This window comes from Quercus lobata, chromosome 9 (assembly GCF_001633185.2).
Source record: "Quercus lobata isolate SW786 chromosome 9, ValleyOak3.0 Primary Assembly, whole genome shotgun sequence".
NCBI lineage: Eukaryota > Viridiplantae > Streptophyta > Magnoliopsida > Fagales > Fagaceae > Quercus > Quercus lobata.
Window position 1 is genome coordinate 3,099,027 of NC_044912.1, and position 13,017 is coordinate 3,112,043.

A 13,017-nucleotide genomic window follows, 5' to 3' on the forward strand; every position below is an offset into this window, starting at 1 on the left:
ATAAAGAATATAATTTTATTTTATTACATAGCATGATTTGGATAATTTTATCATAGAAGAGTTTTACATAAGTTACATAGACAATATTAAAACAACAACAACAACAACAACAATAATAATAATAATAATAATATATTTATGAAATAACTCTAAAATAATTATCACGCGCAACGCGCGGGTCTGCGGCTAGTTACACTATAATTGTCAGTCCAAGGAACTCATCACCCTATCAAAGTCCTATATCATGATAAAAAAATATTTTCCATCTGATTTATCTGTGCAGTAAAGATTACTAGTTCTTTTGTATCAACTAAAAATTGAAAATTAGAGGGGGATGACTTACCAGTTACCTGTAAGTTCAGAAGGAAATTAGAGTGGCTATTCTTCTAGAACTCCCTTGCCCTTGTCTTTAGGATCAATGGATCCCCTCAGACTTTCAAAATTAGACTCCTCCCTAGAGCTGGAGGTTTTACTAGATGTTCCTTCTTCATCAAGCTTTTGCTTATCTCTATTTCCATTATCTGTTGTCAATTGGGGGATGAGATACGAATCATCAGACGAGGATTTCATGCTGTCACCTATTGTTTGCTTAAACTCATCCTCGTCATGATTGTACACGAGACGAAGGCCACTTTGCTCCACCTTCAAGCCTGGGCACCGGGTTGTAATTGAAGCCTTAATGTAGCTGCATTGATTTGGACAGTTTCGAAGTGACCCACTTAGTACATAGGACAGCCAAATAAATCTGGTACCTTGCTTTAACATTTGGAGATTTTCTTTAGTCAGTTGATAGCCAATGAGAGGGCTTGCAGTACCAATATTTGTTACAAACTGAAACATAAGGCAATAGTATTCAGAATCCATGATGTGAATGTGAGCAGTTTGATTCACGTCGACAGAAAAAGAAGCACATAGAACCAGTCCCATCCAAGTACTATCATTGTACAAATTTGGAGGTAGAGGGATTGTCACCCAGTGCTCATCGTTCCAATCACTGAACCACTCCAAAATTTCACTTGGAGGAAAATGGGGATCATAGAAAAGGCATCGATCAAACACCTCTGAAACAGAAATATTGTGTTTAATGAGCTGAGAGAAATTAAAGAGAGGGAGATGGAAAATTAAGTTTAAGACAGCAAATAATCATAGTTATTAATTACCAGTAGGTTGCTTTGGCAGCGTTGATCCTTATGATGGGGGTAAATTTCGCCAAGTTGACTCTCAATCCAAGACCTGATTTTTCTATTTCTATTCTTAATCTTCATTTGATTAAGGAAACTCGAAGAATCAGTCATGGACATCATGCAGTCCCTGATTATTTTCTTGAAATTTACCTCGGAATGCTGGTACAGGAGACGAAGGCCACACTTCTGCACCTTCAAGCCATGGAAATTTGTCTTGAATGAAACCTTAATGCAGGTGCAATCATATAGCCAATCAGGAAACGATCCACGTGGTATATATATAGGATAGCCAAATGGATCCACCTTGCAGTGACATCATGAGATCTTCTTTAGTTGGCCAATAGATATGGCGAGGTTTCACACTCAGATCATTAGGTCCATTCCTTGCTTTCAAGTGACTAATAAGTTTGAAAGAAGTTTTTAAATCCATAATGTCATTGACATTAGCTTCATCCTTTGCAACTGAAAAAAGAGCACATAGAGCAACTCCCATCCAAGTAATGTTATTATACAATTTTCGAGTCAGACACAATCTCATGAGGGTCTCACCACGTTGAATGTTGAATCAATGTGGAATTTCCTTCTGTGGGAAACAAGAATTATAATCTCGGGATGGATCAAAGTCCTGTAAAACAAAAATATTGTGTTTAATAAGTTTGTGAGAAATTAAAGGTAGGAAGAGAAAATATTATGTTTGAGGTAAAACTTTATTAATTAATTAAAACTTTATTATATTTAGTATATCTCTACTACAACTCAGCTCATCCAAGTAATTATTCCTGTCTATGCCCCTAGGGAAGGGGACCTATTACAATCATGATTATAAAAATTGCAAAGCATGAATACCAAGCTCATTGAATCTATAACAGTTTGTTAAAACAACGTTTTGGAAGAATAATTATTGAAGCAAACTTTTCCAAATTTTAATGCACATGGAATCCACTGTATCTCTAGCCAAGACAAGGACAAGTTTACATGGACTCCTAATTCATAATATGAAATTTGAATTAACATAAAATTAAAAAAAAAAATTATAATAGAAATTCAAATCGAACAAAATGAATGTAAAGAGAAACTCACAGCTAGTGACACTACAATGTACACAAACAGGCCACCCCAATTTGCAAGCAAATAAAAGCTCCCAGTGACCAAAAACACTGAAAATGGGAAAGGAAGAACACAACATATATACATGTAAATAGACCACTAGCTCAATTATTCAATTTCAAGATAGCAAAATAACAAAAATTACCAATAGATTATAGATCAAATAAGCCTATCTCAAAAGTAACTTTAAGTGCAAAATACCAATAGATTATAGATTTAAGTGTAAGACTGTGTTTGGTTTTATGGAAATTGATTTTTGTAAAATATTTTCTACATTTACAAGTGTTTAGAGGCAACAAAAAATGTTGATCAACCGGAAATTGTTTTCCGATTGACTGTAAAATAAAAGCACTCATAACGAAAATTGGTTTAATGTTTAATTTTCCGTAAACTATTTTCTGTCTCACTCAAAACTTATCAACCAAACCTCCACTCCCCACACCACACCTCACATATCTGCCACCCAACCACTACCCCCAATAACGTCCCTAGTCTCCAGTGGCCAACTACCGCAGGTGATAGGTGGCCACCAACCACTGCCACCACCGACAACGATCACAATTTTTTTTTTTTTTAATCTAAAAATTTCTTATTTTTATTATATATGTTCTTGAGAGATGAGAAAATGTGAGAAAGTAGTAAAAAAAAAATATTTTTCATGGCATTTTTTAGAATGCAACCAACACTCTAAATGTTGCCTGGAAGCAAAGTTTTGTCTAGAAGACAACCTGCATTCAAAATATTTTCGCTGTACTTTTGTTTTTGTTTCTGATCATAGAAAGTAATGAATTGCACCTTTCTAAGGTGGTTTATTATAGCATATTATTGGTAATAACTGTATTACGAAAAAAAGAAAAAAAAAAAAAAAAAAGAAAGAAATTGATTTTCCCATTAGTCCTTCCTTCAATGAAGCTATGCTCGGAGACCAGTTGTTATAACAAGAGATTCTCTCACTGCCGTTTTAGTTGGGCCTCTAGAGAAGTGTTGAAGTAACACAGCAGCAAGGTATTCAAAGGTTAAACGACAAAGAGGCTGAACAAGATGAGAAGAGAACGACACCAAGTAGCCTTGCAGTTAGAAATAAGGCAGTGAAGGAAACGGCAGCGTTTAGTTTAATGAAGACACGCAGCCCACATAGCTCACACGAGAGAAGAAGCGAGGCAGATTCAGTTACTCAAAGAGCCAGTTGTCACTCATCTATTGGTTGAAGCCTTAAGCAGTTACACAGTGTAATTAGTTAGGAAATTAGTTAGGGAATTCCTAATTTCCCGCTTCTTTGCTTTCTCTGTTTTTGTATATAAAGGAAGAGTAGTTATTTATGTAAACTCATTCTTCATAATCAATATACAGTTTTCAATCAGAGTCTTTACTCTCTCTAAGCTTCTTTGAAGTTCTGTTAGATTCTAGAGAATTCTTTTCTTTACAAGAAGCATATGAAGCAGCCCATTCCTGCAGAAAGTGGGCCTTGAAGTCTGGTGCGTTTGGTATTGTTTTAACTGGTCCTGTACTCCTGGCCCCCTCTTTCTGGGTTTCTTTTTTTTTTTTTTTTTTTTTTTTTTAAATAATTTAGCCTTTGTTCTCTTAAGGAGATCAAGCAATGTCATTGAAATACAAGATTTTTTATCTGTTATTCTTGTCCTAACTTGTTTAATATTCAATTCCTGTGGTTAATTTAAATAAATTAGAAAATTTTAGTTTTTAAAATTAGATTGAAATATAATTTGAATAGAGAATGAAATTTCAATTATTTTAATTGATGAAAAATTATGGAAATATTTGAGCTTTATTAAAATGTAGCATTGATTTAACTAATTATTGTGTGTTTTAATTTGAGTAAATCTCCAAAATCCACTTCATCACATACATATATTGGTTTTTTATTTTGTATAAAACGTGTTGTTAAATTTATATAAAGTAATTTATACTAATAGTCATTCTTCAAAATCCCTTGATTTTTTTTTAAATAATCTAATCCAAAGTCCAAACAAAACATTTTTGATATAGCAATTTTTTTTCTTGAAAAATAAAAACCTATACTATGAGACATTTTTCTTGTCCTTTTTGCATTTTCCTCTGTTTACATTTTTCTAGAATATTTAGTAATCATAAACTTAGTTCAGGAGAGGTCTTAGAGACCCACTCTCTTTTGAGGATTTGAACTAGCTATCTAAAGGTTAATCAAGGATGGGTTGAGAGTTGAGGAAACCTAAATTATTAGTAGCAAAACTATTCAGAAACTTTTAACTGAGAGACATTCAAGATTACCATGATAAATAGATGGAAGCCTATTTTGTCTGTACAGGCCAGAAATTTGGGAGAGAAATGTGTTCATATTTTATTTTTAGGACCCCCTCGATAAAAAGATTGTACAAATGAATAGCCCTTAGGCTTTTGATAAAAGCCTTGTACTGTTGCATGACTTTTTGAATCAATGGCATTAGAATTTTGAAATAACTTGGATTAAATATCTCAGCGCTTTGTCACAGTTGTAGTGTCTATATTTTTCATTTTTCATTGTTACTTGCATTACGACATAAAGTCCTCTTCGGTGAGCCATTTAATCCATGAAGTCAGTTTTCGAATTATAATTCCTCGAGTTTCACTTCAAGCCACATGCGGAACATATAGGAGACCAAACTTAATAAAATTTGGTTTGCTCAAACAATTACTTACTAATATTATTTACATGAAATAAAAACTTTATTTTGATCTGATTATACACCTGATCACCCGCAGCCGCAAGTCATGTGCCTTTAGCCAGAAAGAATGGAGCCAAAGATCTCTAGTTTGCTTTCCAAAGCCACAATCAACTGTTGAACCCTGCGTCCCTGTATATTCCCCTGCCTTTTTTCCACCCAAAGCCTCAATCAACGACCAAACCATACTAGTTCTTGAATATTAGAACTGGTTTTGTACATTGCTAATTTACCATGACCAAAAAACCTACATTATTATTTAATTGAATTTCTTTTAATTTCAACTTTCCGTTAAACTTTCAAAGCTAGCAACTCATGCATCAGGTGGTCATAGCATTTAGCAAACTATTATATTAGACTTACTGTGCAAAAAAATTTATTTCTGGCTTGCAATGCGAGAGTATAACAGAAAACTCGGCAATAATTGGATAGAAGTAGTTATCCCTGTGTTCTTTTACATGAGCACAAGTACACATATTATGCTTGTTAAAAATTGTCTCTGCTATCTATTGTCCAACCCACAAATAATTTTCATTTCATCTTCCCTTCTTTTGCCCATAAATTTAATCTACTTGGTGCCCAAAGAATTTGTTAATAAAACAGATGGTTTAAATTCTTCTTGCCGTGTTTGAACTTGAATTCTCAGCACCAAATAAAGATGATACTTGAGCCAAAATATAATCCAATGGTCTAGTATCTCCAGCTATTGTCGGTTCAAATATTTGTAGCCTTCTCCCCCTCTTGGATTCTATGCAGGGTAGATGAAAAAAGTCTGGAAAAGAAAATCAAACATAGGAGTGACAATGTCAGTTGTAAAAAAATGCAGACTGACAATGCATTCGTCTGATGCTAAGGGAAAATTTTTCCTTACATCATGAGGAACTCCATTTCGTAAGAAAATTGAATGTAAAGGAAACTGCCTAAGCACTAAACCAGTTCACCAGCACCATCAAGCTACTAGCAGCCCCCTTCACATGAATTGGGAAAATCTGCAAGAGAGCACATTCCAGATAAGCTCAATGAACATGGAAGAAGCCATATTCAATAATTCTCTTTATGTAAGTAGTATTAGTGTCACTGCCCGCTATTGGGAAGGGAAATTACTATAGAAACTGCAAATCATGAATACTAAGCTCATTGAATCTGTAACAGCTTGTTATGCACTTGCAATCAACAGTATCTATAAAATTAAAATCTCTAGCCAAGACATGGAGGATTGATCACTAACCAAGAGAGGGTGGACAAGTACTCCTGATTGCAGTGGGAAATGCACAATATCAGCTTATATAAAATTTCCTCTCTGCCATTCTTAAATCACAATTTGAAATTGATTGAACATAAATAAACCCAAATGTTATATAATAGAAATTCAAATTGAACAGAAGGATTAAATAAATAAATAAATAATTGGCATAACCTACTGTGCTAGGTTGAGCACTTTAGACTCAACGACATAAATAGAAAAAAAAAATGATGCTTTTTATGATATTCACAAGTCTATTTAATTTCAATGCTTCTAGAAAGCTCACCTTCACTTCTCTGCAAATTTACTCTTAACAAAAAAAGACATTTAAATTTATAAATCTCATCAAAAAGACAAAAAAATTACACAAATTTACATCAACAACTGAAAACATAAATATACTACCAATGTTACACATTTACTGACAAATTTACATAATCAAGAACCTAGGAACTCTATTAAACTCGCCAACTGCCCAGCCACCCAAATTATTTTTTGAACCTCCATACCCAATTTCAACTGACCCATTCATTCAAAACAGTCCTCAATGCTTTGGATCAGATAGGTTTGGTCAGATGGATCAATTAGATTAGCCTTAGAACAGTCCCCTTCACTCCAAGCTCAACCCTGTACAAGTAGACAAAATTAAACTCTTATCATTTTTAAAAGGTTTCAAATAAGCCCATCCATTATTTTCCTATTAACGCTGCTAATAGAAAACTACACCATTTCACTGAATTACGTATCAAAATGTCCTTTTCATCGATGATGTTTGGAAAATAATGGAAGGGTTAATTGAAACCTTTTGAACAAGCATAGTTTAAATTGAAATTTTTGAAAAGTGTAGGATTAGTTTAAAATTACTCCTAAACAATAGGGTTTGAAATATAAATTATTAAAAAAAAAAAAAAAAGATAAGGTTGAGATCAGTCCAACTTAAAACATGGTAAAATTATATCTTCACATAATCACATAATAAGAATAATAAAAAAAAACACAGTTGTTGCACAGTCCAAGCAATTCATGGTTTTAGAATGAGTTACTAAGCTTTTACTGGTTTTTATCCTTACCCACCATTGACATTATTTTTTTAACCTATCACTAACAATCTACCACATTAGCGGATGTGAAAATGTTTTATCAATTTTTTTTTGTCCATGGACTTTTTCTTTTGAGAAACAATTTCCCATTGTCTCAAAGAATGTTTTCCATCTTATTTTTCAGCGTAGTAGAGATTATCAGTTCTTTGGTATAAGGTTAAAGTTGAAAATTAGATGGAGGATGACTTACCAATAAGTTTAGAAAGAAGACCCCAATAAGAGAGATTATTCTTCCAGAACTCGCTTGCCCTTGACTTTAGGATCAATGGGTCCTCTCAGATTTCCAAAATTAGACTCCTTCCTAGAGCTGGAGGTTCTACTAGATGTTCCTTGATAGATGATATTCCAACCATCCAACGAGGAGTTCATGCTATGGCTTATTGTTTGCTCATACTCTTCCAAATCATAATGGTACAAGAGACGAAGGCCACATTTCTCCACCTTCAAACCTGGGCAGTCAGCTCTAAATGAAGCCTTAATGCAGCTCACTTGATTCAGACAATTTTGAAATGACCCACGCCCTTCATAGGATAGGAAAATGCATCCACCTTGCTGTAACATCACGAGATTTTCTTTAGTCAGGCGATAACCAACAAGAGGTCTCACACTACCAACATTGGTTTGCAAATGATATACGAGGCCATAAGTAATATCTGAATCCAGAATGTCAAAGTGGGTAGTTGGATTCTCATCTATAGCAAAATAAGCACATAGAACCAAACCCATCCAAGTACTATCATTGTACAAATTTGGAGGTAGAGGGATTTTCAACCGGGGCTCATCGCTCCGATGATTGAACCACTCCAAAAATTCACTTGAAGGCAAACGGGAATTATAGAAAATGCATCCATCACAGCCCTGTGAAACAGAAATATTGTGTTTTATGGGTGAGAGTGAGAGAAATTAAAGAGAGGGAGATGGAATATCTTGTTTGAGACACAAAAACAACATAGTTATTAATTACCAGTGTGTCAGTTTTGCGGATTACATTCTGAATCCCAGACCAAATTTGTCTATTTATATTCTCAGTCTTTTTTTGATCAAGGATGCCCAAAAAATCAGACTCGGGCTTCATGCAGTTCTTGAACTCTTCCACCGAGTCCTGGTACAATAGACGAAGGCCACACTTCTGCACCTTCAAGTCATGGCAATTTGTCTCAAATGAAACCTTAATGAAGGCACAATCATATAGCCAATCAGGAAACGACCCACGTGGTATGTAGGTCAGCCAAGTGAATCCTCCTAGCAGTGACATCATGAGATTTTCTTTAGTTGGCCAATAGATATGGCGAGGTTTCACACTCAGGCCATTACTTGCTTGCAAGTGACAAATAAGTTTGCAACTAGCCACATCCGTTGTAACTAAAAAAACTGCACATAGAGCAACTCCCAGCCAAGTACTTCTATTTTGCAATTCTCGAGTAAGTCTGAATGTCACGTGGGACTCATCACTTTGAATGTGGAACCAATGCGGAATTTCAGTTGGAGGGCAACAAGAATTATAGTCACAGGATCCATCAAAGCCCTGTAAAACCGAAATATTGTGTTTAATAAGCGAGAGAGGGAGAGGAAATATTAGGTTTGAGGTAAAGCAAAGTCATAATTTATTAATTACCGGCAAGTGGCTTTGGGAGAGCTGATTTGTATCTCTACTAATTTTCACTTTATAACGAGCTGTTAATTGATCGATGAAATATTGAGATTCATGTTGGTTTTCCATAATGCAATGATCTATTATTTTCTGAAACCAATCATCACCCTCATGGTAGAAACTAAGCCCACATTTTTGCACAATGATACCTGACCAATCGCTTATAATTGAAGCCTTGATGCAACTGCATTCATTGAACTTCTCTAGAAACGGACAATATGGAATATAGCACAGCCAAAGAAATCCACCCTCAATATCTAGCCACGTAAAATCTTTTTTACTGGTGCGGTGGACATAGATTCCTAGCTCTGGACCAGCTAGGTCCGTTTCCAAAATACAAATAAGATGGTGAGAAATCGATGAAGGATCTTCAATAATTGCAGTTTGATGCTTATCGCTTGAAAAATAAGCACATAAAACAAGTCCCATCCATTTGTTGTCATTGAAAAAAGCATTGGATATATCAATTTTCACTGATGGCTCATTACTATGATAATTGAAACGATGTAAAATTTCCACTGGGGGAAAACAAAATGAATATTCAGAGTGCCCACCCTGCAAAATAAATAAAATTATAGGACATAGAGGGGGAAGTTAATGGTATGTTTGAAACAAAGAAAGTACTCATAATTTCTTACCAGCTGGTCATATTTATTGAGTGGAGATACAACTTCGTTAGGAATGTTAGGCATATGCGTCCATCCTTCCTCTTGTATCGTGTCACTACGGCTAAATTGACATATGAAATCCCGAAGTGCAGAAATGGAAGCATTGCAATGTTTTAGTTGTTGCTCAAACTGTGACAGATCATGCTGGTACAAAAGACGAAGCCCACATTTTTGCACCATCACGCTTGGCCAATCACTAACAAACGAAGCCTTAATGTGGCCACATTGATGCAGCATATCCTTCAAGGCCTCACCAGGTATATAAGATATCCAAATGAGTCCAAACAATAGATGTAACCAGTTGTTTTCTTCATCAGTGGTGCGGCAAACAAGGATTTGATTGTCTAGACTAGCTTTACTCTTTTGGAATTGACAATATAGAAAGTGAGATGAATTTGCTGAAACTGCATTTTCTTGATCCCTGGGGATTAAAATAAAAGCATATAGAGCGAGCCCCAACCAATTGTTGTCTTCGTACAAATTTGGGGGTATCTCAATTGTCACCGAGTGCCCAAGACGACAATGATGATTAAACCACCTTGGAGTTCTTCTTGTTGGGAAACAAGAATTATATAAAGTGGATGGATGAAAGTACTACAAAATAGATACAAAACAGAAATACAGTGTTCAATTAGAGGAAGAGAGAGAGAAGACTGTTAGAAGTTAAAATTGTTTAATTAAGCTTTTTAATATTTGACAATAATATAGTGAATTCCTGTGAGAAGTCTGTTGATGTTACGTGGAGAGTTTATAAATGGGAACAAACAGTTCATTTTCAAGTTAAAATTTTATTTTCTTGAATACAATAGTGTACAAAATATTATGTCATGTAAAATCCTAAATGTAGTATTGGATATACCTCTATATTTGTAATATTTAATTATAACAAGAAATTGATTGTAAAATGAAGAGGATCCTGATACTTATAAATGTGGGGAGTTCATATAATATATGTAATTGAGATAAAGGTTGCATATATATAACTATATATATCCCATGCATTATTTCATTCTGAACCAAGAGTGAAATAGGAGAAAAAAAAAAGTAGTTAAAAGTTTTCTTCCTCTTCGTGTGAATGTGAGTTTCTTCATTTAGTGTTATGTGAATCAAAGCCGAAACCGAGATTTTATATGTGTGGGCAAAACATGAATAATTTTTTTGACCATTTAAGAATAAAAAATACACTAAAATTCCAAGCTAAATTAATAAATGAAAAATAAAACTATCATTTATTAAGCATTAACAAAATAAAAGATACAATATAAGTGTTTTTTAATATTTCAACTCAATCATATATGATCCATTAAAATGGAACTCAATGATTTTTATATCCCAAAAAGCATGTACGATATTAGTTTTTACTAAATTTTGTAGCAATTTCCCTTTTAATATAAAAAATCAAAGAAATTATTTGAAAATTATATTCCATTTTGTTGCGAAAGACATTATTCATTATTGAAAATGTACATGCTCCTATATGGGGTGTCTACAACTCCAAAATTGCAATAGAACCTGAAAGTGATAGTGTAAGTATACTCACTTTATAAGCAAATTATTAGGCTATTGATTTCATAGTCCATATTAGTCATTGACATGATTTAAAAAAATTAATAATTTTTTGAAATTTAAATGTCGAACTACATTATGCTCATAATGGTGAATTTTCATTTTTAAGAGTATTTTTTCATGATTTGTGAAGTCTTACTAATAATCTAAAAAATATTTATATACCTCTTGAGGATCCAAAATGAGAAAACAATAACTACATGCTCAGTAAATTCATGCTTCAATTATAGTAATTGAGAATTTTCTGCATTGATATTGGAAATATTTAGTTAATAATGATACTCAATTGTGAGGTCATCCTACTAATGGTGAAAGAAAAGACCACTACAACAATTTACTTTTGGATCCTAAAATGATGCAATTGAAGTGTTATAAGAAACATATAGGCAAAATAGGATTTTTTTTTTTTTTTTCAAAAACATATACGAAACAAATGCCTTGAATTAATCAATGATGTTAACTTTTCAAAAACATCATTAGAAAGAAATGAAATAGGATTTTTTTCAAAAATCAAAAGGTGATTATATACATCCCATACGGGCAATTCAGAGAGCTCACATCACAATCAATACGAAACAAAAATGTAAAAATTCATATGAGTAGTTAGTCTTAAGTAATATTGATATGTACCAAATCACTTCCATATACACATCTTGTCAATGTGGGACTATACAATTCCATGCAGAATCAACAACTATAGGTCTATAACCAAATCTTGAATCCGCAAATAACCATACCCAAAACCTCACCACTATGATTGGAATGAGAAAGTGAGATAGAGAGGGGGGGGGGGTGTTAAGGGCCAAGAGAAGGGACTCAAAGAGAATCACCACCGAAGAGTACTGGTCCATAGCCATGGAGTTTTGGGTCTAAGTTGAAGAGAGATCAAGATATAATGCGAGATAGAGAGAGAAAGAAGAGAGCTTAGGTTTAGCCATGGCGACAGAGCTTAGAGCTCTTGGCCATGGAGGTCACTGCCATTTGGGATTAGGGTTTTTAACCTAGCTTTAAACCTCAAAATCCAATCCACCATTAAAAACCCGTAGTGTATGAACTCAATTTTTGAATCTTTTGATTTTGTGAGATAGAAGGAAAAGGGGAATGTAACTGTGGAAAATTGAAAAAATTGGAAAAATAAAATGCGGGAGAGAATAATTCTAATGCAACAAATTTATTGCAACTTATTGCAACAAATAAAAATTTGTTGCAATATATTAGTATTTTTAAATCTCTATTGCAACAAAAAGTAATATACCCACATATGTATGTCTATTGCTCTCTTTGTTGCAATTAGGGGTGTTCATCAAACCGCATAAACTGCACAAACCGCAAAAACTGCACCAAAACTGCCCACAAAATGGCATAACCGCACCAAAACCGCAAGTAACAGTGTATCGCACCACACCGCATTGCATGGTGCTGTGTAATTTGTGGTTTTATAATAAGAAAACCGCACAAACTGCACAAACCGCACCGCACTGCACCCTCTCTATATATTAATATATTTATTTATTTTTAATATTAAATATATTATTAATAGTTTAATAACCCTAATTTTCAACCAAAAAGAAAAAAGTTTGATAACCTTAACAAGTGTTGACTAGAAAAGCCAACCCAAAATAAAGAAAAACTAACTCAATAATTTAAAACTTGCCCCAAAAAAAAGGGAAAAATTAGTTTTGGGCTGGGTAGGAAAAGCCCAAAATTTGAAAAATATACTGACTTCAAATTGCATCTTATACATAGCACCACACATGTGACCGTAAAAATAAGGTGCAGTGCGGTTATAATTTTGGCTAAAC

At 33.9% G+C, this 13,017-nt stretch overlaps 1 protein-coding gene and 1 long non-coding RNA gene across 2 annotated transcripts in view; both read right to left on the minus strand.

The window, feature by feature from the left end:
• Positions 1–5,411: 5,411 nt before the first annotated feature.
• On the minus strand, positions 5,412–7,880 carry LOC115960255. The gene is made up of 4 exons (XR_004085136.1): positions 7,521–7,880; positions 6,216–6,857; positions 5,859–5,976; positions 5,412–5,759 (listed from the first exon to the last, which is right to left on the minus strand). It is a non-coding gene; the product is annotated as an uncharacterized LOC115960255 (long non-coding RNA).
• A 52-nt stretch (positions 7,881–7,932) lies between these two features.
• The window catches only part of LOC115960061, a 28,455-nt gene continuing 23,370 nt past the window's right edge, over positions 7,933–13,017 (minus strand). Inside the window, exons 14-18 of the mRNA XM_031078757.1 lie at positions 9,620–10,243; positions 8,946–9,536; positions 8,295–8,855; positions 8,048–8,188; positions 7,933–7,983 (exon numbers count right to left, since the gene is read on the minus strand). Of these exons, the coding sequence (XP_030934617.1) occupies positions 7,933–7,983; positions 8,048–8,188; positions 8,295–8,855; positions 8,946–9,536; positions 9,620–10,243 (1,968 nt within the window). The remainder of the gene's footprint in view (positions 7,984–8,047; positions 8,189–8,294; positions 8,856–8,945; positions 9,537–9,619; positions 10,244–13,017) is intronic.